General features: G+C 45.5%; 1 protein-coding gene across 1 annotated transcript in view; it reads left to right on the plus strand.

The window, feature by feature from the left end:
* Positions 1–25,395, plus strand: part of GLIS1 (GLIS family zinc finger 1) — a 334,070-nt gene that overhangs the window by 286,698 nt on the left and 21,977 nt on the right. The window contains exon 9 of the mRNA XM_015427696.1: positions 22,433–22,608. Within this exon, the coding sequence (XP_015283182.1) occupies positions 22,433–22,608 (176 nt within the window). The remainder of the gene's footprint in view (positions 1–22,432; positions 22,609–25,395) is intronic.

Consider the following 25,395-nt stretch of genomic DNA (forward strand, 5'->3'; position numbering starts at 1 on the left):
AGAAAGGAGACAAGCCATTGAAGGGCAAGCCCCTGAATCCCCACGTCGGCAAGGCGGTGGGCAAGCAACTGATGGTCGACCGTATCAAATGCGGCTGACAGGTCGAGCAACAACAGTGCCGCTACACCGCCTCGATCCAGATGTCTGCGGAGGTCGTCAGTAAGGGCAACCAATACAGTCTCCGTTCCATGCCCAGGGCGAAAGCCAGACTGGAATGGATCAAAGGCGGAAGTATCATCTAGGAAGCTCTGCAGCTGCGTCGCCACCGCCCCCTCAATCAATTTGCCCAAATAGGGCAAATTGGACACCGGCCGATAGCTGGCCAATTCCGCCGGGTCCAGCGCTGGCTTTTTTAAGAGAGGGTGGACCATCGCTTCCTTGAGTGCCTCAGGGAACCGCCCTTCTAACAGGGACTTGTTGATAATCTCCCTCAAGGCACCTTGAAACCCCTCGTGGCCCGCTTTAATGAGCCAGGAGGGGCACGGATCCAGGCTGCAAGTGGTTGGGCGCACAGCTGCAAGCACCCTATCAACTTCCTCCAAGCTGAGTCGGTCAAAACTTTCCAAACCCGGCGAAGCCGCGCAAGGGGCCTCAAGTTCACTTACTGTCTCAACTGTTGCGGGGAGGTCGCAGCGGAGCGTCAAGACTTTGTCCGCAAAGTAGCTCGCAAAAGCCTCACAGCCAATATCCAATTCCCTACTGTTTCGTCTGCCCTGTGGCAGGACTGTCAATGATCGAATCGTAGAAATCTCTCTTCGCAGCCTTGACTGCCATCTCATAGGATCTCATAAACGTCCTATAAGATGCTCTTGTAGCCTCGTCGCGGGCTCGGCGCCACCGTATCTCTAACCGTCTGAGCTCCTGTTTCATAAGCCGCAACCCCTGGGTGTACCAGGGGGCCAGCCTAGAGCAAGGGCGCAGAGGGCGCCGGGGAGCGATCACGTCGATGGCCGTAGCGAATCGGCTATGCCAATCATCCACGAGCTCATCTAACGAACCGTCAGGGGGCATCAGATCCCGCAGAGCCATCTGAAGCTGCATCGGGTCCATTAGGCTCCGCAGGCGAGCTAAAATCTGCTTGCCGCCTAAACAGGGTCGGGGTGGGACATTTACACGAGCCTTCAGGGCATAGTGGTCCGACCATGGTACCTCCCTCGTGGTAATCCGGTCCACCGTACTCCCAGCCGCAAAGATCAAATCGAGCGTGTGCCCGGCCTGATGCGTGGGGGCCGGTGGTCCGACCATGGTACTGCTAATGCAGTAATCCGACCACTGTTACTCCAGCCACAAAGATCAAATCTAGCATGTGGCCAGCCTGGTGAGTGGGGGTCGATACTAATTGGGAGAGTCCTAGTGCTGCCATGGACGATACTAGGTCCGCTGCCTGACTGGACACCACATCATTGGCATGGACGTTGAAATCACCCAGGACCAAACGTTTAGGGTGCTACAACGCCCAGCCTGATACGACCTCTGTGAGGGATGGCAGGCTACTGGCTGGTGTGTTAGGCAGTCGGTACACCAGCCAGATTGCCAAACTCTCCTCGGCATCCAACACCAGGCCAACACACTCAATGCCCGTGATCTCTAATGGCGGGAGCGCCCTGAAAGAGTAATCCTTCAGAATGAAAATAGCCACTCCTGCCCCCGCCTCCTAGTGCGTGATTGGTGTAGGACCGAGAACCCAGGCGGGGCAAGTTAGGAGAGAGCTACGGTCTCCCCATCCCGCACCCAGGTCTCTGTCACGCAAGCCAGGTCCGCCTGATGTTTTGTAATAAAGTCCCGGAGGACCGTTGTTTTATTATTGATGGACCTGGCATTGCACAACACCAATGTCGGAGGGGGGTATCCTTCGGAATGGGTCTCAGGCTGGAAGGGTGCCGAGCCCTTATGGTTCTCCGCACCCTTCCCTTACTCCATGGCCTGGACCCACCGCTATACTTCCCCCTCCCAAAGAGCACCGGAATCTGCTGTATTGACATTGCTGCCACTGGCCGGTCCACGCTGCAGCACCTGACCGCCTAGACAGCTGATCAACAATCCTCCTAGCTCTCTTCTCACCCCCAATTGTGTACAATATAATCAAGCCTTGCTATGCAATACTTCTGCCCCAAGTGCACTAACTATCCTAAAAAGAAACACGAGACCTGGCCCCTGACACACCCACACTCAGCAAATTTTTACGTCCAGTCTCTCTTCCACTCTACTAACAATACTAGCAGGCTACATCACCATTCGTGCATGCATCCTTCTCACATCCACTCATCCTCCTGGCACACTTCAAGATTTGTCCTTATGGTTAAGGCTACTGCCTTCGCGGCGGCAGATAGAACCTGCTCTCTAGTTCTTCGGAGTGGTCCAACCACTCCAATAGCTGCCTCCTCACCCGGGGGCCACTCCTCGATGCTCCCGTCAATCCAGCAGTGATCTCGTCCAGCGGTAGTCGCGGTGCACTCCTCCCCTGTAAACCACTCCCCAGCACTCCCAGCAGACCAGGAGGGGGAAGGAGAAGGAGGGGAGAGGGAGGGCCTGCCGGGGCTCCTCTCTCACTAGTCCAGCGGTGGTCGGGAAGATCTCCGGTGGTCGCCCCCTGCTCTGCGGGCCACTCCCCGTCACTCCCAGTGACAGAGTTTCTCTCTTGCCAGTCCAGCGATTACATTTATCCCTGTTAAAATTCATTTTATTTGTTTTAGCCCAGTTTTCCAGCCAGTCAAGATCATCCAGTATCCTCCTGACTCTGTCTTCTACCATATTTGCTACTCCTTCCAATTTAGTGTCATCTGCAAATTTAATAAGCCTTCACTCTATCCCTTCATCCAAATTATTGATAAAGATGTTGAACAAAACAGGTCCTAGGACAGATCCTTCAGGCACTCCACTTGTCATTCCACTCCCAAGAGGATGAGGAACCAGAGAGTGTGATCTGTCAACCAGTTACAAATCCAGTAACTAACAGTAATAGGATCCAAACCACATTTTACCAACTTGTCAACAAGAATATTATCTGGGACTTTTATCAAAAGCCTTACTGAAACGAAGATAAACTATGTCCACAGCATTCCCCTGATCCAGCAAGGTAGTAACTTTCTTTAAAAAAAAAAAGATAAAGTGATCACAGACATCTTTTCTAAATGCCCAAGGACCAAATACTTTGGGCACCAAATGAGAAGGGAGCACTCCCTGGAGAAGACCCTGATGCTGGGAAAGATTGAAGGTCAAAGAAGACGGGGACAGCAAAGGATGAGATGGTTGGACAGTGTCATGGATGCAACAAACATGAAATTGAGTGGGCTTCGGAGGACGGCGGAAGACAGGAGGGCCTGGCGTGATCTTGTCCATGGGGTCGCGAAGAGTCGGACTCGACTGTGCGACTGAACAACAACAAAAGGACCGATTGACGATTTCCCCCCCTAAAACATTTATAGGTATAGACATCAAGCTGATGGGTCCATAGTTACCCGGATCCTCCTTTTTCCCCTTATTGAAGATGGGGACAATATTTGCCTGCCTCCACTCTTCTGGCGCCTCACCTGTTCTCCAAGAATTCTCAAAAATAATGGATAGAGGCTCAGAAATTACATCTGCAAGTTCTTTTAGTACCCTTGGATGCAGCTCATCTGGCCCCAAGGACTTAGTTTCATTTAAAGAAACCAGGTGCTTATGTACTTCCCCTATGCTGATCCTAGGCTACAACTACCTTCCCTCATCATATGTTCTGTTTTTGCCATATTGAGCACCATTTCCTTTGCAAGAGAAGACTGAGGAAAAGTAGAAATTGAGCAGTTCTGCCCTCTCTTCATCCCCTGTTACAATTTCATTTTCCTGACTCCGCGATGGACCTACCATGTCCTTGCTCTTTTTCTTACTTTGAACATAAGAAAATAACCCTTTTTTGTTGTTTATAGCATCTCTTGCCAGCCTAAACTCATACTTAGCTTTCCTAACTCTCTTGCTACAAGCACTGGTTATGTTTATATTCATCCTTGGTTATAAGGCCTTCATTCCATTTCCTAAATTAATCTTTTTTATTTCTCAATTCTTTAGAAAGCTGTTTGTGGAGCCACTTTGGCTTCTGTAGGTTCCTCCCATTTTTCCTTCTCATAGGAATTGTTTGTGACTGTGCTTTCAATATTTCACTTTTAAGAAACACCCACCCAGGGCTGTTTTTGTAGAAAAAGCCCAGCAGGAACTCATTAGCATAATAGGCCACACCCAACAGCAGAAACTCATTAGCATATTAGGCCACACGCCTGACAGCGCAGCTTATTATGAAAATCAAACAAGGATTAGCAAAGATTCTCATGTGCAAGCCCCCCATGCCCCTTAATGGAAAAACCATTCCACATTTTCTTTGCAACTTTTTTTGTGCTGCAATGTATTTCAGTGGAGCCCATGCAAGTCAATTGGCATTCCTGGCTCCCATTATCTCCAATGGGCCTTCAAGTCTCTCCCATTGTTTCCAATGGACTGTCATTCCTTTTGTACATCCCAGTTAGTTGTCCCTTTGAAACTGTACCACACCATTTTAACTAACAGCAAAATGAAGAGCATGAACATGTACAGAGTGCACATTTCTTGCCAATGTCCTCTCTGGGCTGCACACAGCGAAAGGAAATTTTAAAAGGACTCTGATCTGAATGTCCCCCCTTCCCAATCTTGTTCATACAGATCGGATTACCATTTAAAAACAGACACGGATTACCATTTAAAAACAGGTGGGGCTGAGAGAGCTCTTTCGAGGACTGCTCTTGAGACAACAGCTCTGAAAGAACTTGTGATTGACCCAAGGTCACACCAGCAGCTGCAAGTAGATGAATGGGGAATCAAACCCGGTTCTCCCAGATTAGAGTCCATACTCCTAACCAATACACCAAACTGTAACTCAAAACCTTTAGAAGCAAGTTTGAGAGTCAGTTTGGTGTAGTGGTTAAGTGTGCAGACTCTAATCTGGGAGAACCAGGTTTGAATCCCCACTCCTCCACTTGCACCTGCTGATGTGACCTTGGGTTAGTCACAAGCTCTGGCACAGCTGTCCTTGAAAAAGAGCAGTTTGTGTCAGAGTTCTCTCAGCCCCACCCACCTCACAGGGTGTCTGTTGTGTGGAGGGGAAGGGGAAGGAGTTTGTAAGCCGCTCTGAGACTCCAAGTGAAGGGTGGGGTATAAATCCAATCTCTTCTTCTTCTTCAAGTATAAGAAACATAGGACACTCTCTCCACCACATCAGAGCTTTTAAGCCAAAACAGTCCTTCAAAGCCTAATTACATGAACTAAGCAGCAAGCAAGATACACTGTTTTGAAAAATATTTCCCTCATAAATACTCGAAGATCCTGTGGTCTCCCAGCAGTGACATTCACAAGCAACGGACAACCCAGAAGACTAAAGATGCATCAGAGTCCTCAGCATGATGCTTAAGCAATGTGGGGAGGGGAGAATGAGAAGGCACTTATGTAAACCAAAAACATTGGGACACACTTCAGCTTAGTAAGCTGCCAAGCACATAAAAGATCAGACAGGTCATTTCACTCGTGGTCATTATGGAAAAAGATGGTTTACCTACAGCGTTTATGATCCCCACATGCATCCACACACACCCTGTCTTCCTCCTCCAACAGCGCTGGCCACAGCAGACCCTTGAGGGCTGCCAAGAAGCATTGCGGAGGGGAAAGAGGGTGCCCAGGGCCTTTCCACCCACCCCACATGTGCATGCCCCCACACACACACCCCACCCGCCTCCCCCAACAGCGCCAGCTGCAGCAGACCCTTGAGAGAACAGCTCTGGCAGAACTATGACTTGCTCAAGGTTATCCAGCAGCTGCAAGTGGAGGAGTGGGGAATCAAACCTGGTTCTCCCAGATTAGAGTCCATGCACTTAACCACTACACCAAACTGGCTCCTAAGAGGGGGGAGCCTTCTTGGTTTGAGGCTATGCAGCCCAAGATCTGTTACCCACAGTGGCCCTACCCAGACTAGGGGGGCCCTTCTGAGGTTCTGAGAACTTCAGCAGGGCAAGAAAGTATGTCCCTCTCCAGCATCTTGTGTCAAGGTGTATACTGCTCCTGATTGTGCAGGCTCCATTCAGCTCAGACAAGTTAAGGGTTATTGATAAAAATCTGTCCTCCATGTATTTCTCTGACCCTTATGCAGATAAACCAGGCACCCACAAGCAGTTCTACCCCGCACAAGGACAGAAGTTGCACATGACAGCAAAAATTGCGAACTGCAAAGCCAGTGGGGGTTCCTTCGAGGAAATGGGGGGGGGGGAGGCCTAAATACAAATACAAGAGCCGGACTGATTCTGGGCAAGGAAGAAAGAGGAGGTTGTATTCTCAAATCAAATGCAAAACCCCAGGGCCCAGGCACTGCAAAGCCCAGATGGTGGCTTACAGGACGACCAAAAACAATAAGGAAGAAAAGGGGGAAGCAAATTTGCATAGAGAAAGAGATCGCAAGGAGCGGTGGGCTGAGTGAAGGGAAGGCGACTTTTTCCCCCTCCCATGCATCTAGCCTCAGTTTTCTCCTCCTGTTTGCTCAGTGATAAAACAACACCGCGAGGCACCAAGCATGCAATCCGCACGCACCGCGCAGCAACCCCAGATCCCTTCCTCCTCCTCCTTTGCAGAAGCAAGCAACAGACTCAGGGCCCCTTCATGAGCCCTGGATGGAAGGAAGGAAAACCCCCCCTTTCTTCTTGCCAAAGATCTCTGTGCCCTCAATCCATGGAGAAGAGCTCCCCCCCCACACACACTCCCTGGGAGACCCGATCCTGCGGGGCAGGCTCGCTTAACTGAACCGCCAAAGGACATGCTGTGAAGCAGGCAGGAGGCTCTTTTCCCTCCCTCTTCCCTTCCTTGCTTTCTCCCCCCCTCCAAGCAGGTGGCACCGAGTGGTCCCTCCCAGGTGGCCTTTCACTCGCCCACCCACCCACCAGCCATTACTCGGCCGGCTCGCCCGTCACCTCTCCTCGCCTGCTCGAGCCACGCCAACTTCAACCCCTTCCCCCCCAAAAAAAACAAATTGCAACGGGAGCGAAAGAGGAAGCTGCGGGTTCGAGAGGTGTGCCACGGAAGGGTCGAGGGCCCCGATCCCGGCTCGGCGGGCTCCCCCCATTCAATTGCACCCCAGGCTGCATGGGAGGTGGGTCGGAAAGACGCTACTGCCGATGGCCTACCTCGCAGGGCGCCAGAGTAGCCAGCGATGAATTATGATGAACGGCTCCACCTCCGGCACAGCGATAGCAGCAGCGACAGCTTCTTCAGGGTGCCCAGGCTCTCCTGATCAATGCCACGAGGGCGGAAGGTGGCTGCCTAATCAGGAGACTGGGGGCTGCTTAATCAGGAAGGTGGGGGCTGCCGACTTCTGGGAGCCTGCCCGCCAGCACGTGGTTTCTTAAGCAGGTGGAGACTTGTGCGCTGGAGCTGCAGGCAGCATGTGAGCTAGAGGGAACCGTGTTCCGGTTGGGAATGAGCCCTGGACGTAGCCAGCTCAGAAGCCAACCAGAACATGGTTCCAGTGCGTTCCTGCCCAAAAATAGCCCTGCACCCACCCTTCTTGAACTCCCTTCTCCTTAAGTATTTCTGACCACGAGATTCTCCCCAGCATAGCTTTAATTTTGTTAAAATTTGCTTTTCTGAAGTCCAGCCTATATGTCTGACTAAGTACAGCTTCTCCCTTCCCCAAGACTGTAAATTCCAATATTACATGGTCACTACTACCCAGGATGCCCACTACTTTCACCTTAATATTGGTATTAAGCAACTGAGTTTGCAAAAATGGATGAATCTGTTTTTAAAAGAACATGTACAGGTGTGAAAGTAAGATTTATAAAACAAAGTCCAGCAGTGATCAGAGAAATTTGTTTTCTGTACCATTTGCATGCACTCTGTATATACAAAATAATTTAGGAATGGGCCACTCTCCAGAAAGAATAGCTAAGAAATGCAGGAGGTTTCTTCGCCAATCTCTAGTACGAGCAGGGAACCCACAAGGACTTGCAGGGGGCATCTCATTTTCCCTTCCCCACTATTTTATCTTTCCCTTCCTTGAAAGTCCCTGACATCTCGTTCCTGTCAAAGGTAGTGTCAGAATTCCACCTACAGGCAGAGTTCTTCCTCCCAGATTTCTTCCCGGCTCCGAAATCCTCAGAGGACAGACTGTTACACACCTTGGATGTGAAGCGTGCGCTCCTGTTCTACCTGAACAGAACCCGCCCAGCGAGACGTGACTCCCAACTATTCGTCTCGTACGCACCATCAAGGCTGGGGACTCGCATCACGGCTCAGCGCCTCCCTAGGTGGATTGCGGGTCTCATCCGCCTTTGTTACCTGATTGCCAAACAGCCATTGCCCGGCCCTATCAGGGCTCATTCAACTCGAGCTGTTGTGGCTTCCACTGCCTTCCTCCAGGGAGTGCCCCTGACGGACATTTGCAAAGCCGCTACGTGGGCCACGCCTAACACCTTCATCAGGCACTACGCCCTAGACGTCCACAAAAACTCTAATACCAACATGGGACGTCGCATTCTATCTTCGGCTATGCAGTAAAGGACCTGCCAGCACCCTCCTCCAGGTAGGCCACTGCTCGCTAATCTCCCATGGGTGTGAAGCACAGAGACCACATCGAAGATAAACAGGTTGCTTACCTGTAACTGGTGATCTTCGAGTGGTCGTCTGTGCATTCACACCACCCGCCCTCCTTCCCCGCTGCTGTCAGCTTCTACATTTTCAATAGGGGTTGATTTGCGGCGGTTTGAAGGAACTGGCGGGATGTCCGCGCCCTCCCCTCTGGGCATGCGTGGTGGGGTTCCTGCGCATGCCCGATGTCTGGACGCAAAAATCCGTTAAAGAGCTTGCTACAATGCCGATCGATCCAGCGCGTGCGCACTAGATCCCATGGGTGTGAATGCACAGATGACCACTCAGAGATCACCAGTTACAGGTAAGCAACCTGTTTTTCTCCAGAGATGATGTTGTCTTATAGCCGATCCCAAGCAAGTAAGTCCGGTGGTATGAGTCACACAAAAATTGTGGTAGATCTTCCCGGGCCATCCTTAACCCCAATGTTGTCCACATCATTGGTGGCAGTGGTAGTGGCGGCCCCTATGTGAAAGCCTGATGGAAGAGCTCCGTCTTACAGACCCTGCGGAACTGCATAAGGTCCTGCAGGGCCCTGATCTCCTCCGGGAGCTCGTTCCACCAGGTAGGGGCCGCCACCGAAAAGGACCTGGCCCTAGTCACGGCGAGCCTTGCCTCCCGGGGGCCTGGAACCACCAGGCGATGTTGTGCCCCGGACCAAAGTGCTCTTGGGGGTATATGTGGGGAAAGGCGGTCCCTCAGGTAAGTCAGACCCTGGCCATATAGGGTTTTAAAGGTAAGAACCAGCATTTTGAAACAGATTCGGTATGCTATTTTTGAAATGGATTCGGTATGCTATTTCATTTTTTGAATGAAAGCTGATAAACTCAGGATACTATACTTTTTAACAATTTTTGTGGTTTATATATAAGAAAAGGATAGCAATAAAAGGGAAGAAGCTGAAATATGAATTTATTCATAAACTGAGTTTCACATACTTGGAGACATTAACATTGGCAGGACTATATTATTCAACAGTTATGTGTAAGTGCTGAAAAGTAGCAAATTTACTACTCTAGCATTCTGAGAATCTTCTTTCTTTTTAAAAAAGTTTCTAGTTCTTACCATTGAAAAGATAGGCTTGGAAGTATGTGGGCAATGCCTGAAGGCATCTCTGAAGCCAAATGGGACACTGGTCAGGGGAACTTTATAGTGCAATTCTGTGCAGCATTATTCTAAACTCATTAGTTTCATTTGTCTTAAACTGGAGTACCCAATACATCTCCTTGTCCCCTTCCATCACCAACACAATCAGAATAATTTATGCACATAAAATATGCTAAATCAGTTTAATTTATGTAGGGTGCAGAATTATGCTTTTAATTTGGGTGCCTCAGTGTAGAATTTTCACTGCAGATAGTACTCTGTGATTAATGATAAAGACAGTATTAGATACAATGGAAATAGAAATGCAGTGACATTGGCTCACTCTTCCATGAGTGGATCAGACTCTGTGGAAAAGAGTTTACACAAGAGGGAAGATTACTTGGGGTGATTCCCCTTTCTTGCTTCAGCCCTCTATGTTGCATGGCACAGTTCTGGGCGTAGGGGGTGAGGATAAAACTCACTTTTGCAAATTTACACATTTGTCTTGGAAGTGATGTTGGCAAGCCAGTCTGGAAATAAGCATTTCTAAGAAATTTTGAGTCTCTTTCAACTATTGTAATCATGGCTGTAATAATGAAGCAACGGGAGGTTGCAGAAAAGCCTGCTTTCTGTGGCACCTAGCAGCTTCTCTCAGTTGTCTTTAATTGAGGAGAAAGGTGGGATACAAATGAAGTAAATTGCCCCACATAAATAAATAATTGCTTCCATGTTGTGTATGAAAGACATGGAATTGCTTGTATTCCCTCTTTGCCTTGGTACTGTAATATTTGACCTGCCTGTTGAAGGAATGAATTACCGAGTTCCTTTTAGGTCTTATTTCAAATTCAGTTAACTTGCTTGATTCGTTCCATGTTGGTTTTATGCCAAGGGAACCACGTGTTTTGTTGTAGCCTCATATAACCAGTGTGTCTATACATAATACAAACCAAACAAGCAGTTGGGAGAAGAGAAAACAAGCAGGGTGGCTGGTCACTCTGACCTTGGTCCTTCCTATCCAGTCAGCTGGACCCTGAGCCAGGTCAACATTAATGGCAAAGGCAATGGAAGCAGGTTACTGACTTTGTTGTCAGTCACTGTGTTCCAATACAATTGTGCAGCATGCTGCAGCCCAACAGTAAGTTTGCATGTTGCGTCTCATAATGTAAAACAGTGAACCCAAAGAACTGTTTGCGAAGGTAAACTAGAGTGACTGGTTTATTATCATATTGTTGAAGGGAAGGATCCTGCATTTTCCATAGAATGAGGCAAAGGCACCTGGGAGTGATTAGTAGCAAAGTTCACCAAACTTCATATAGTGGGTTTTTGGAGAGTGAATGGTATAACTGTTTCTTGAGCCTGTGCTGACAGAAATTCCCCCAGGGCAGGACCCAGAAAAGAAACACGTGGCAAGGAACTGGGCATCATCCAGAAACCAGATTAGCAGAGCTTTGCACATCATTTTTAATATTAGAGAAAGAGATGAAAATCTGTGTTAACCTTTTCTCTTCCCTACTTCTTTTCATTCTGCTTTGGTCTCTTGACCCTGTAGCTAGCGTTCCTCATATTTCAAGTGATTATACTACATTTTTTAAGAAATGGGGTGTTTTGACATATTGAATTTTTTTCTTGTAGGTCACTAGCATTGTGATGCATCTCTTTCAACCTTGTTTACACCATGACAAATAACATAGGGATTGGGTTTTTTAAATTAAGTTTTATCTTGAGGCAACAACTTGTGTTTTTTTTAAATCCCCTGAAGACAGGGTAGCTTTATTTATTTTTTGTTACACCTACAAACTATAAGACAGATAAAAAGGGAAGGAAATAGGACCCCAGGATTAAAAGACAGAAAATCAAACCCACACTATAACTAAAAGCCCAAGAGTAGAGATCATTAACAGTTAGTATTCAGTTAGTTTTATATATTCCACACTTCAGTTTTAGCCAATAAGTCAGAGAATTAGTCAGTTCATGTTAGTATTCCAGTTCATTCAAGTGCATGCCGAGAATCTTCCATCATCATCTTCGTTTGCAAGTCTTTAAAGTTTAAAGCGTTACTTCGGTCCTCTTAATCTTAAATCATACGCATCTCTGGCTGGAACTCCTTCTGCTGCTCCCAGGTCATCGGCTGAGTCCTTCTCTGCAGCGCCTGCTCCACCGCCTCGCTCTTGCTGATCTTCATCCCTCGATCCGAAGTGCCGCTTCATCCATTCTTCAGCCTTTGAAACCGAGTCTATTTTCTCTCTTTTATCCCTGTACTTAAACACGACACCTTCAGGAAAATTCCAGGAGTACTGGATTTGGTTAGTTTGCAGGATTGAAATCAACTCTTTATAAGCCTTCCTTTTCTCACGTATCTCAAACGGGGTGTCCTTTAGGACCCTGATGTCCATTCCTCCCAGTTTCAGAGGGCTTGCCGCCGTCGCTTTAAGGATTAAATCCCTAGTCTGTCTTCGGAGAAACTTGGCCACGATTTCACCTGGCAGGTTGTTGCGTTTAATATATTTTATGATCTATAGATCACCTCAATTTCCGATTCTGCTTCCACCTCTGACACAGCCATCGCCAGTGCAAGTAGCTCTGCCATCATTTTCTTCAAGTTTTCTCCCTGTGATTCGGCAGTGCCCTGAAATCTGAGTGTCTTGTTTGCTTTTTCCATTTGTAGATTCAGCAGTCTCCTTTCCTGTGAATCTTGTCTTTGTTCCATCAATCCCACTTTCTTTTTAACTTTCTTGGTGTCATGTGCTGTCTCTTTTACTTTCTCTTCCATTTGTGCTCGGCAATTTGTTGCTGTTGCTTTGCCAGGCTTTGGTTTGAAGCGATCAACTGTTGGTTAATATCATCGAGCCTCTCATTAACCGGCTTGAGCAGTTCCGATAGCATGGAGAACACGTCACCCTTCTCTTACACTCTCGGGCTTTGGCCGCCCCTCCCTGCTCCTCGTCCCAATCTACCTCAAGCGCCGGCCATTTTCAACTTTGTTTACATTCAGAGAACCGATTCCACCTTCCTTCAATAACACGCCCGATGTCTTCGCAAACTCAGCTAAGTCTCTCGTGCACTTTAACGCTACTTCACTTCTCCTCTCCTTTTAATTGAAAGTTTGCTTGTTTTTTATGCCAGTTAACTCCCTGCACCATTTTCAGTTGGGGGGGGGACTTCTTTACTAACTTTTCCGCTTAGCGATTAAGTCTTTCATACCGTGCAACGCTTCTTCTCTCCTCCCCCCCTACACTTAATCAACAAAGTTCGTTTATTCACGCCGGAGGGGCCCCTCCCGACACCGCTTCCAATTGGGGGGGGAACTCACTTTTTAAAATTTTCCGCTTGCTACATCCTCTGGATCATTGTCGGTCTATCCATAGACGTCTTGCAGCCTCGTTATTCCGCTGATCTCTCTGCTTGTCCCAGTTGTCATCGACTATGCTCAGTGTAAAACTGAGCCACGCAGTGGACGGACCCTTTGGGGCAAGAGAGCGCCTCAATTCTCTGGCTTTACGCCATCGAAGAGGTCGCCCCCCCCAGCGCCCCCGGCCTGGAGCCTTTTCCCAAGGCTCACCTGGGGGTGTCACTTGAGGTGGCACCCCTCCGGACCACTGGTGCACAGGTCGCCTCCCCAGAGGTGGAGGAGAGCGACCGCCATCACCGAGCCGCAGATCAGAAAGCGAGGCAACAACTTGGTTTTGAACTTGTTTGTATGTGCAAGAAATCCTGCCATGTTTTAGTCATAACAGCTTGCACACTATCTTGAGGCAATTGTTCCTTATACAAATTTAGGATGCCAAAATTTGTTCTACTGCTTCAGACCAACATAGCTGACTACCTGGATTGTTCTTTAAACAAGTTAGCCACGCCTCACAGTTCTTGGTAGGAATTGTGCACAAATGAAGGGGAAAATCTTTCAGGATCTTCTTCCAGATATAATCAGTCAAGATGGACCTGCAAAGTTTTATTGGTTCTCATGAATTATTGTTAATTGATAATTAACTTGGAAATCATCTTTTATTTATCACTGATAACTGGTTGCTATATCAAGGTGAGCAATTATGTAAATGATATCTTTTAGTTTTTTTGATATTTCCCCCTTAATTATGAAAACGATGAAGCAATTTGATTATTCACCAAAAGCAGACCTGTACATTTTGGGGTGAATTTCAGTGTTATGACATTTGTCTTTGGAACCCCAAAATCTTAAGCATTACTGGTTACCATATTCAGTTTGTTTCTGACATTTACGTTAGGGCTGCCAAGCCGCGGCGGGGGATCCGTGCGTCGTCACAGGATCCCTGCCACGGAGGGACAGCGATACGCGTTGCACCAGCGTCGCCAGGATGTGACGCTATGCGTCACTCTGGCAACGGGGCTGTTTGGAGTCCCGTTGCCTGAGCGATGCGTAGCATCACATCCTGGCGATGCCGGTGCAACGCGTATCGCTGTCCCCCCACGGCAGGGATCCTGTGACGATGCATGGTTCCCCCGCCACGGCTTGGCAGCCCTAATTTATGTTATCCATGCGAATGGGCATGGACACATACTGTACCTACACCGTATATCCACATATGCTATATGTATCCACACACCATCTTCACAATCCACCTTGTTCATTTGACGAAATGGGCTCTGCCCTATGAAAGCTTATACCATAATAAATAAACTAGAATTGGTTCATATATTATATTCTGCTTCTTACTTGTACATTTGGCAGTGTTAGACATGGAACATAGGCTTCAGTTCAACTTCAATGAGAACTCTGGTTAGAAGCTGAACTATAGTATTGTCCACATTCTTTAAACCTCTGGTTTTCTATTCAGGCTGTCATAGTAGATCATTCATATAGCAGTTAAACCATATAGCCAGTATGGTATAGTTGTAGATAGACTGATGGAGTCTGAGAGTCTTCTTCCAGGCAAATAGTTCAAGATCAGTGAATATAAATACCATTGTTTCAGAGGCCAAAAGGAGTTCTGGGGTGATTCAAAAACTTTACTGGAATAAAGGAGGTAAATGCCCTGTGGCTGCCCTTAGATTTGTTGTTTTTTGTTGTTCAGTCACACCGTCGAGTACAACTCTTTGCGACCCCATGGACCAGATCACACCAGGCCTTCCTGTCTTCCACCGTCCTCTGAAGTTGGCTCAATTTCATGTTCGTTGCATCTATGACACTGTCTAACTATCTCATCCTTTGCCGTCCCCGTCTTCTTTGATCTTCAATCTTTCCCAGCATCAGGGTCTTCTCCAGTGAGTGCTCCCTTCTCATTTTGTGGCCAAAGTATTTGAGCTTCAGTTTCATTATCTGGCCTTCCAGGGAACAGTCAGGGTTGATTTCTTTTAGGATTGACTGATTTGATCTTCTTGCAGTCCAAGGGACTCTCAAAGGTCTTCTCCAGCACCATAGTTCAAAAGAATCCATTCTTCGGCGCTCGGCCTTCCTTAGATTATTTAAGGCCAAATCTTTGTCTCAGCTCTCATTAACATTATAGCAAACCTTAAGAAAGCAGTTACAGTTCAGTTAAATTTTGAGAGCAATTCTACAAGCCCCCAATGAGGTTCCAAATGCCATTATTTGAAAAGAGACAGGCATGATTACAGTCGAGGCAAAGCTATGGATTGCAGTGACAACGTTTTGGTTAAAGCTAGCTTTTCTACCCAAGGAATTGACAAGTTTAATGATGTTAGACCACTTTGAACCCCTTGGTTTAAGGTGCTAGATAAGAAATTAGCCTCTTATGGTTTGTCTAAACAATATTTGTGTTCTATGGGTTATGAAAAGGGCAAGTCTATGGCGAAACAGAGAATACTGGCTATCTCAAGACAACACGATTTAAATATGATAGAGAAATGGTGAGTCCTCCTGGCTCCATAAGAGTAATCCCTATGCCTTACTTCTCCCATTTACTAAATCAGGACTACAGAAGAATACTTACACTAATGCGTTGGGATGTACTCCCATCTGCAGTCCTGGAAGGAAAATTTAACAAGATTCCTTATGAAGAAAGAATATGCCCCTGTTGTGTGGATGGTATTGAGTCTATGTAATTTTTGATTGTAAAGGGTATAATAACATCTGTGAATCTCTTCCTTTCTCTAAGATACTCCCTCTCTCTCGCAGGCAAAGAATCTGCCTTTTAAGCAATTTGCTATTGGATAGGTGGGCAGAAGTTACTCATTGGGATGGCTTGCCCCAAAAATTAGAAAATCTATAGTAGCTCGAAAAGAGGAGAATTAAGATTTAGTTTTATTAATGTTAATTATTATGGTTTCATGGTGTTTTTATAACCAGTTTTAAAATTCTGCTTCTATTTTGTGATATCTATCATCCATGTTACAAAATGCCATCGGTATATGTGTTGGTCAATGACCGTGAATAAAACTTTCCTTTCCTGAAATGCCCAGTAAGATACAGTCAAGCCATTGCATCCCCAAGTCTCTGTGTCCCTTTTTGGGTGTCAGATTCTGATTTAACATGTGAGCTGACAGTTTCATTGTCTCCAGGCCAGTCAGTAGCAAGGCTTGAGAGCAGGTGAATTCCCCCTTCCTGCATGTCTTCAGCTACAGAGAATACTTTTCAGAGTCAGTGTACAGATTTTATCTAGCCCAAATAGGGTTGCCAACTGTGGGTTGGGAAATGCCTGGGGATTTTGGGGGTGCAGCCTGTGGAGGGTGGGGTTGAGGAGGTGTGGGACCCCAGTGGGGTATGATGCCATCGAGTCCATCCTCCAAAGCGGCCATTTTCTCCAGGGGAACTGTTGCCACTTCTGTTACCAGGGTTAGGAAATACCTGGAGATTTGTGGAGGGTGGACCTTCAGAAGGTCGGGGCTTGCGGAGTGGAGAGACCTCAGCAGGGTACAATGCCATGGAGTCCACTCTCCAAAGCAGGTATTTTCTCCAAGGGAACTGTTCTCTGCTGCCAGGAGATTGGTTGTAATACCAGGAGATCTCCAGGCTCACCTGGAGGTTGGCAACCCTAAGCCGAAAGCCCCAAATAGAATGCATTTCTCCACATCTACAATTCCACAGCCCTTGATAAATGGTTTGAAGTGCAGGCAAGCACCACATCACAAAATCTATAGGAATTTATTTGAGATAAAGTACAGATGGACGGAACTCTGGATCTGATCTTCTTCCTGCTGAAAGAGACGGATGGAAGAAATATTGAGATCCATTGTCTAACAGAAGAATCTGCCAATCAAAGCTTTCCTTCCAAAATAAAAACAAAGCGAGACAGTGTTCATATTGAAAACATCTATGTCTCTGTTGTGGTTGCATTTTACCCCCAAGTATAAGTAAAAGAGAAGTGGATTTCTCAGTCTTTCAGTTTTATATTCCCTTTAAAATACTTAGCAATTAGGCATGCTGTGCTGTATTTTCTTTTGTAAGGAACACATTAAAGGCAAGTAAGTGAACAGTAGACCATGGAAAACTGTACCTTAACATGGTGGAGGGTGTAGCTTAAAAATCTGCAGGACCCTTTTTGTTCAGTTTTAGGGGAAAGGGTTAAAGGTGTATATGTTTATTAAATATTTAAATATCACAATTCCCAAGGCATCTTGCATCAACAATGAAATGACCAAACGATTTCAAAATCATCCTGGTTATGGGTTGGATCCACCCGTAGAGTTCATGGAAGGTACTGGCAAAATAGATCCCCAACCATTACTGCATGACAACGTAGACTGCATGAGGGACTGCATTCCTTCATGCAATCTATCCTTAAAAAATCTTCTCTGAGGGTCTGGCAGACCCTCACAAGCAAAATACACTAACAGAGGGAGTTGCAGAGCCGAGGGGGAATCAGGTTAAGTCACCTCTTCCAGTGACACCAGCCACAAGTGGAAAAAGGGGGAAAGGGGTGATTTCATTGATTTCCCACCACCACCCCATCATTGCTGCAGCCTTTTCCCCACTCTGGTGGCTCATTTTGCTTGCACAGCTACACAGAGCCTCACAAAGAAGTTCAAGGACAAATGTTTGTGGAAGGGGAAGGTAAGGAAAAATCCCTCCATTAACCCTTTCCGTGAATTTTTCCGATGGATTCTGTGGTTGGACATCCTGTAATACTCCTATGCCTCTGAATCTAAGCCATCCTGGGGGTGGCGGAGAACCCCAGAGTAAGCCATCTTGAACTCTGTGATAGAAATATAATAATAAAAGCAAATCAGTTTTTGAAAAATTAACAATGGATTAGTGTTTATTGCCATCCATAAGGCAATAATTGGGCCTTAGCCAGCCAGCAACAAGAGAACTGCACCAGTTCATGGAATGAAAAAAATTAGTTAAAAGATCCACAAGTACCAAAGAAAAATGTTTTATTTTTTGAAACAGATTTTATTTTATATTTAATAAATAAATTTCTCATGAGGATAATTGGGACTACTTCCATCTTTATGTAGATACTAGGTCCGTTGTGGGAAGAAATACAACGAGCTCTAGAAGGAAGCTCCAGGTGAGTGTCCCAGCTGTGACTGGTGGGGCGGATGAGGGAAGGGGAAAATAGAGGTAGGCAAGCCATGTTTATTTCCTTCTGCTTAGCTATAAGGCAGGGCTGTCTCAAGTCATTTTGCTGCCCCAAGTGGGTAGTATGGGAGGACAGCCTCATGGTAACAGGTATGGTTCCCTCCACTCTGACTTATGTTGATTTGGGGTTATGCAGTGGCAGCTAAGGTAGAAAAGCACCTCCTCCTATGCCATGTCTTCTGGGTTCCAAGGGTCTGGAAAGCAGTTCCATAGCAGGGTTGCCAACTCTGGGTTGGGAAATACCTGTAGATTTGAGGGGTAGAGCTTGGGGAGGGCAAGGTTTGGGGTGCAGAGGGACCTCAGTAGGGTATAATTCCATAGAGTCCATTGCCCAAAGCAGCCATTCTCTCCAGGAGAACTGATCTTGTAGATCTCCAGGTGGTGCCTGGAGGTTGGCAATACAAAGGGGAGGGCTAGACCTGTAGATTTGAGGGGTAGAGCCTGGGAAGGGCGAGCTTTGAGGAGAGCGACCGCCATCGCCGATCCACCCACCGTGCTGGGAAAATTTCTGTAGGGAAAATGATGTGCTGTGGCTGGGGAACACGTTGATTTCTGGGAGATCTCCAGGCCCCACATGGAGATTGGCAACTCCAGTGACCGTTTTTACTTCAGGACACATTAAATGACTCCCAACAGCAACAACAAACTGTTTAGAATGTTAGAGGCAAAGGCCAATCAGGCCACATATGCAAATGACCTCTGTGTTCCGACTGGCTATTGGGGGCAGAGGAACAGCAAACTGTTTAGAATATTGGAGGCGAGACTCAGGCAACACAGCCAGTGAACAGGGACAGTTTCTGAGTGACAGATCAGGGAGCCATCTGATTTGGAAGCATGTGGAATGTTCAGGAGAGTCCATGACCAAAACAGAATTATTATATAGAGAGATAATTATTACCTGGTGCCATGGGCTTCAAGAGCAACATGCATGAAACATACAGAAAACAAATCATTGTTCTATAGTACTTGTGTTGAAGCTTTAGACAATATAAGAAAGTGGAACGGCAATACGGGAGGGGGGGAGAGAAGAGTTCCAAGCAGAGCAAGAGGAGGAGGCAGCAGCAGCAGGTAAACCCTCTTCCCCCCCCCCCAATCCCTGGACACCAGCGACATGGCCTGAGTGTCTTCCAGCCTCCGGGCCTCACCAATCTCTCCCCCCCCCGGCTCCTTCACCCTCTGCCGGCCTCCTCCAAAATGCCCCCGATGTGCGGTTTTAGATATCTGCACACAGGGGGCGCCTTCGCTATTAGATATATAGATATTTTGATGCAACTTTAGCAGAAGCAACTAATGAATGTTGCTGGCAGCTAATACTGACAATATTTTAACCTGATATATTTTAATTTTAAGTGTTTTAACTATGATATATACTTGTGCATGTTAACATTTTGCAAGCCGCCTTGGGCATTGTAGAAATGCCCAAGGGAACCTCCACATTCAGAGGCAGTCAACCTCTGAATCTCGGTGCCAGGAAGCAACATCAGGGGAAGGCCGCAGCCTCTATGCCCTATTGTTGGCCATCCAGAGGGACTGGTTCGCCACTGTGTGAGACAGGATGCTGGACTAGATGGACCACTGGTCTGATCCAGCAAGGCTCTTCTTATCTTCTTAAATGTGGGATATAAATATGTTTAAATAAATAAATAAGTTGTTTATATACATTTAACACAAATGCTTTGTTCTGCTCTGCCCCAGGAGTTCAAAGCAGACAAATTCTATGCAGATTCACTAAATGCTCCTGTCATATAACCCCTGTCAAAATGCAGGGAGCATAGGCTGTGTGGTAGATTGCACCCTGTGTTTCTGAGTGGCCAACTGGCCAACTGAGACTTGTATGAGATTCTCTTGTGTAATTCTCTTGAGTCAGATGCCATCTCCATGCTAAGTCCATGAGCATGCTTAGGGAGAAAAGAACTACCATCGCAAGGAGAGTTATAGTGGATAAAAACAAACAGATTGCATAAGCAAAGCATAGAAAAGTCACAGTCCTGCCTCTTGCTTTTCACCGCCTTATGAGCTACTGTTTACAAGACTTTCCTGTAGCAGCAACAGATTAACATGGCTAACTCCTCTGGATCTAAGACTTTCCTGTGTATCAGTGGCTTTATGTCTGTGTTGTGTGAGTATGTGTAAGTGCTTCTAATGGTCATCTTTATGCATCCTATGAAGTGAACTCTAATCCATTAATGCTTATGCCATAATAAATCTGTTATTGTTCCAAGGGACATAAGACTGTTGTCTGTTGCAGTAGAAGAGCTATTGTGCTGCAACTGTCATCTGTGCAGGATAACTGATAATCACCTTCACGGTTATATTCCCCATCTGATATGAAAATAAGTTAAAAGTGTTTCCCTGTGGAGATGATTCTCTGTGTAGCTCTGGCTGCTGCTGTGAATGCAGAGGCATTTGCAATGGCAGCAGGGTACCCATACAGACATTTTTCTGGCACTTTCCCTGCCTAAGCCTTCCATGGCTGCCATTGGAGAGCTTTTCTCAGGCTTAAAATCTGTTAGAGCTATAGCACTATAGCTATTGCATCATGCTACTACTTCCCAGTTTTCATTTTTAAAGAAATATCTAGTCATTTGGTTGCAGAGCTATAAAGAAATATGTGAAGCCAGTAACTTTCCCCTTACAATCAAATGGTTAGAGAATTTCCATTTTAAATGAATGCTGGGACCTAGTATAGTGTTGCAATAATATAGCTATTGCAGTGATATAGCTATTACTAGCTTTTAAAAGGTCCATAAAAGCCCTCCAGTGGAGGGGAGGAAATGGCTACCACAGGAACTGAGGTAAAGAAAATGGCACCAATGTGGGAGGGATTGGGGGGAAAGTCCATATAAACTCCAACGGTACTTTAACTATGGTCTTTCCAAAAGCATCCTTTTAAACCAGGTTTGGGAAAGATTGCAGCAGAGTGAGAGAAAATGGACCAAATGAAGTATGGCCTCCTTCTCTTTGTCAAATGCTGGAAAAGGGCAAAAAGATACACTTCCTCCTGTGTAAATCTAGATGAATGGATGCATGGAATCTGCCTAGGTAGACAGGTAGGCAATGGAGCGACTTGTGTTTATTAGTGCAATGCAGACTCAGTGCAGGGGTTGCCTAATTCTTCAATTTACAATAAACATAGTCAGCACAGTTCGACTGTGATTGTATACACCTTTTTTTTTTTTTTACAAGAATGGTCTTCTGTGATTTAAAAAATCAAATTTGAAGTAACCCTCCATCTTTGTAGGCTAGTGTGATGCAGTGGAGGCAGAGTTCAGGGCTATAGACAAGGTAGGGCTACTGGACTCACCACCCACATGAGGCACTGGTTCTTCCCATCTGAATTTGTCAAAAGCGAGAGTTTTAAATTGATTATTTTAATGTGAGGTTGGTTCTGGAATAGGAGAATGTATGTTAGAAGTGCCTATAAATGCTCTAGATCTCACCTACATGATCCACCCAACTCTGCCCACCCAAAATTCTCACTGGTTAATTTTTCAAGGCCACTGCAACCTTTATACTAAGTGATCTTGAAACACACACTTCAACTCTTCAGCTACTGTGACTAAAAAAACCCAAACTCCTTATAGTTAACTCTTTCCGTCTTTTATTTGTGTAAGAGATGTGTTCATTGTGAGTGTTTGAAAGCGCTTGAACTTTAAAATAACTAATTTCATTCCACTTATACATTTCGGAGACTCAGTTATAAATACTTAAAAAATACTCTTGGGCTTGGCAAAACTGCTCTAAACGTTTCTGTTGGTTATGGGGGAAATGCTGACTTTCATTCATATCTATGATTTGTGACCTGGAAGTGAGACAGCAAAACCTAGCAAAGAAAGGCTGGGAATAGCCCTGGCCCATCTTCAACAGAACAGATAAGGTACTTCTGCCACAGGAAATGTTTTATGTGATCTGTAAGTATGAATGCTCTTATATTAAAAACATAGGTTCAGTAAAAGATAACCACCTTGCTTGTTTTTCTTGGCGATACAGATTAGTGAAAGTACTGGAATTTGATTGTATAATTTGTCTGGCTGTTTCGATGGATATCATGCTGTAGAAAAGAACTCATGGTTATAAATACTGCATTTTTAAACTAAACAAATAGTAATATTCACACAGAACCCAATAGGGCACTTTTTATACATTCATAACGAGAAAGGGGCCAAACTTATAATCGGTTTTACTGTTTTCTTGTTCTAGGATTGGTCGAAATATTCATCCTCTTGTTAGTCCACTGAAAACAGTAGTTACTCCTTCATTACTTCAGAAACACAGGTCACCTTCATCACACAGCCAATCTCCAAATGGACAGCAGTTCTCGGCAAATAAACCATACACGCAATTTCAAAACCAATCTACACAGCAGGGACTACAAGGTAATTCTATACTGTATTTTTTTTAATTCAAACAATGCACCAGCAGTCATGCATCTCAGACGCATGTGCAAATCCACCCTAAGGATCGAACTTAATAGTGCAAGTTCTTTGCAGTGCAACTTAATCCATGTCATTATATGATGTATTTTCTACCCTTGCCAGTTGCAGCCAATGACATGGAGCTGAGATGGAGAAATTAAGAGTGTAGTGACAGCATGAGAATGGGCCCATAATACTCACTGTGGAGTGGGGTGAGGAAAACAATGGTGCTTTCATTTTTTGGCAGCAGCCTATGTTGCTTGTAATGATTGGTTATGCTCTGAAAGCCTAGTAGCATTTTCACTGAAACTCTGCATTGTTTTAGATCATTTGATATTTCTGAGAGATTCAGTACTAACTTTCATGAAGCTGCATGCTTGTTAGTATAAGTACCCTCAAGGGCTAATGGGGAGAAGCTCATCTGCCCAGCTGATTCTCTTCCCCAAATTATCTCCATTTCCCCTCCAGTATTTCCTTCATCTCCACTCACAGCTCCTCACTTCTTCCCGTTTCCCACCTACCAGTGCCACTGCCTTCTGCCACTTTCCCTCCAATCTTTCCCCAACTAACCTCCACGGTGGAAGTAACATTGCAGCAACCATTTTTGGATTATCAAAGTTGTCTAAGCAATACAAAATGGCTGCCAAGATCTCATGATGACATTTGAGCAAATAAAAAAATTATCCCCCCCCCTTTATTGTGCTACAGTTTATTTATTTATATTTATTTATTTGGATTTATATCCCACCCTCCCCTTGAGGGGCTCAGGGCGGGTTCCAACAGTATAAAATATAATACAATTAAAACCACTTTAAAACATAATACAAAATAACATAACTTGTATTTAAGATTTTTTCTATTAACCTGAGGGTCCCTCAGGTTTGTAGAAACATCTCCCCTGTATGTACATCGCCTCATTGTGTGGATTTTTTTATACAAGAGGCCATTGTCCAGAATTAGATATACTGATAGCCAGGGGTCATTTGGACCCGGAGTGGTGCTCCAGCAGTCAGTGTCAGTCCCCTCCCGCCAGCGCGCACCAGAGCCGCAGGATCGCCCACCATTGCTGCCCGACCACCCGCCTGGCATCACTGGACCTGGAGTGGTGCTCCAGCAGTCAGTGCCAGTCCCCTCCCGCCAGCAGCTTGGTGGAGCGCGCGCCGGAGCCGCAGGATCGCCCGCCATTGCTGCCCGACCACCCACCTGGCGTCATGGGAGGCGGCTCAGCCTCAGCTCCGCTCTTGCCAGCTGCGAGCACACGCGCCAGGGGCTGATGGGGAAGGCGGGGAGGGGGGTCCGAGGTGGGGAGGGAGGGAGGGAGAGGCGCTCTGGCCCCCTTCCCCTGCCAGTTAGCACCACACCGGTGCAACGCCCCTCCCTGGCTCAGCTGCTGCCTCCAGCGGGTGGCCCGCCTGCCGACCGATCCCCCTGCATCACCCAGGCCAAGCAAGCCTGGCTCCCACCTTGCCCGCCAAGTGCAGGGCGGGCTCCCATTGGCTAGCATTATTCTTGCTGCTGTAAAGATATATGTTATTATATATAAATTTTCCTTCTTACATTGTTCTGGAAATATATTTAATAAACATTTTCCTGGTACAAACGGTTTTTCTAGTCCTGTTATTTCTTTCACAATATTATATATTTTGCACCAATACTTTTGTATTTTTTCACATCTCCACCACATGTGAACATATGTGCCAACATTTTTTTTACATTTCCAACAGTTTCTATTACCGTTCACAAAGCATTTTGCTGTTTTATCTGGTGTCCAGTGCCACCTATGGAACATTTTAAATATATTTTCTTTATATGGTATGGCTGTTTCATCTTGTAAATAATCAGTTAGTAGAAAGTTATATAGCTTTTGGATTAGTTTGTCATTTGATGAGAGCCATATCTTGTCTAAGTCATTATTGCTACTGTAAAATCCTACTTTCTTATCTTTGTTGATTCTTGTCTTTAATTGAATATTATCCCACCACGTGAGCCTGATATTCTGCACGGCCAGTTCTTCTTCTGTTTTTAAATTGTCATTTTTATCTAAAAGCCTTTCATATGTCACTCTCCTGTTTTTGTTATATAACGTGGGTTTTATGAGTGCCTCTAAAGGGGATACCCATTTTGGGATTTTGTCATAGAAACTTTTTGTTTCTTTCCATATTTTCATCAATGCACCTCTTATTGTATGTTGCTTAAAGCTTGTACTTCATACCACGTGTATGTATGCCATCCCATACGTAACTTAAATCCTTCTAAATTTAGAGTCCTGGTATTTTCTAGCATTATCCATTCCGTTATCCAACTTAATGCAGGTGCTTTATAATACAAATTCCAGTTTGACAAACCAAAACCGCCTCTCTCTTTTTTATCCTGCATTACTTTTTTTTTAATCCTAGGTTTCTTGTTGTCCCAGATGAATTGACTACACATTTTATCCAGTTCATGAAAACACTTTGTATTTCTTAATATTGGGATGTTCTGCACCAAAAAGAGAAAACGAGGAAGAATATTAATCTTTACTATAGCTATTTTTCACATAAATTATCTTTTTAAATTCTTCCATTTTTTAAAGTCCCTTTTAATTTCTAATAGCAATTTATTATAATTGTCTTCTGTTAATGTGATATTTCTATTAGAAATTGTAATTCCTAAATATTTAACCTTCTTTACCATTTTCATGTTATATGCCGTCTGAATTTGATTCATTTGTTGTTCTGTACAGTTCTTTGTTAATATGTTTGGTTTTTT

The sequence above is a fragment of the Gekko japonicus genome, unplaced genomic scaffold (genome assembly GCF_001447785.1).
Source record: "Gekko japonicus isolate JY-2015 unplaced genomic scaffold, Gekko_japonicus_V1.1 scaffold332, whole genome shotgun sequence".
NCBI lineage: Eukaryota > Metazoa > Chordata > Lepidosauria > Squamata > Gekkonidae > Gekko > Gekko japonicus.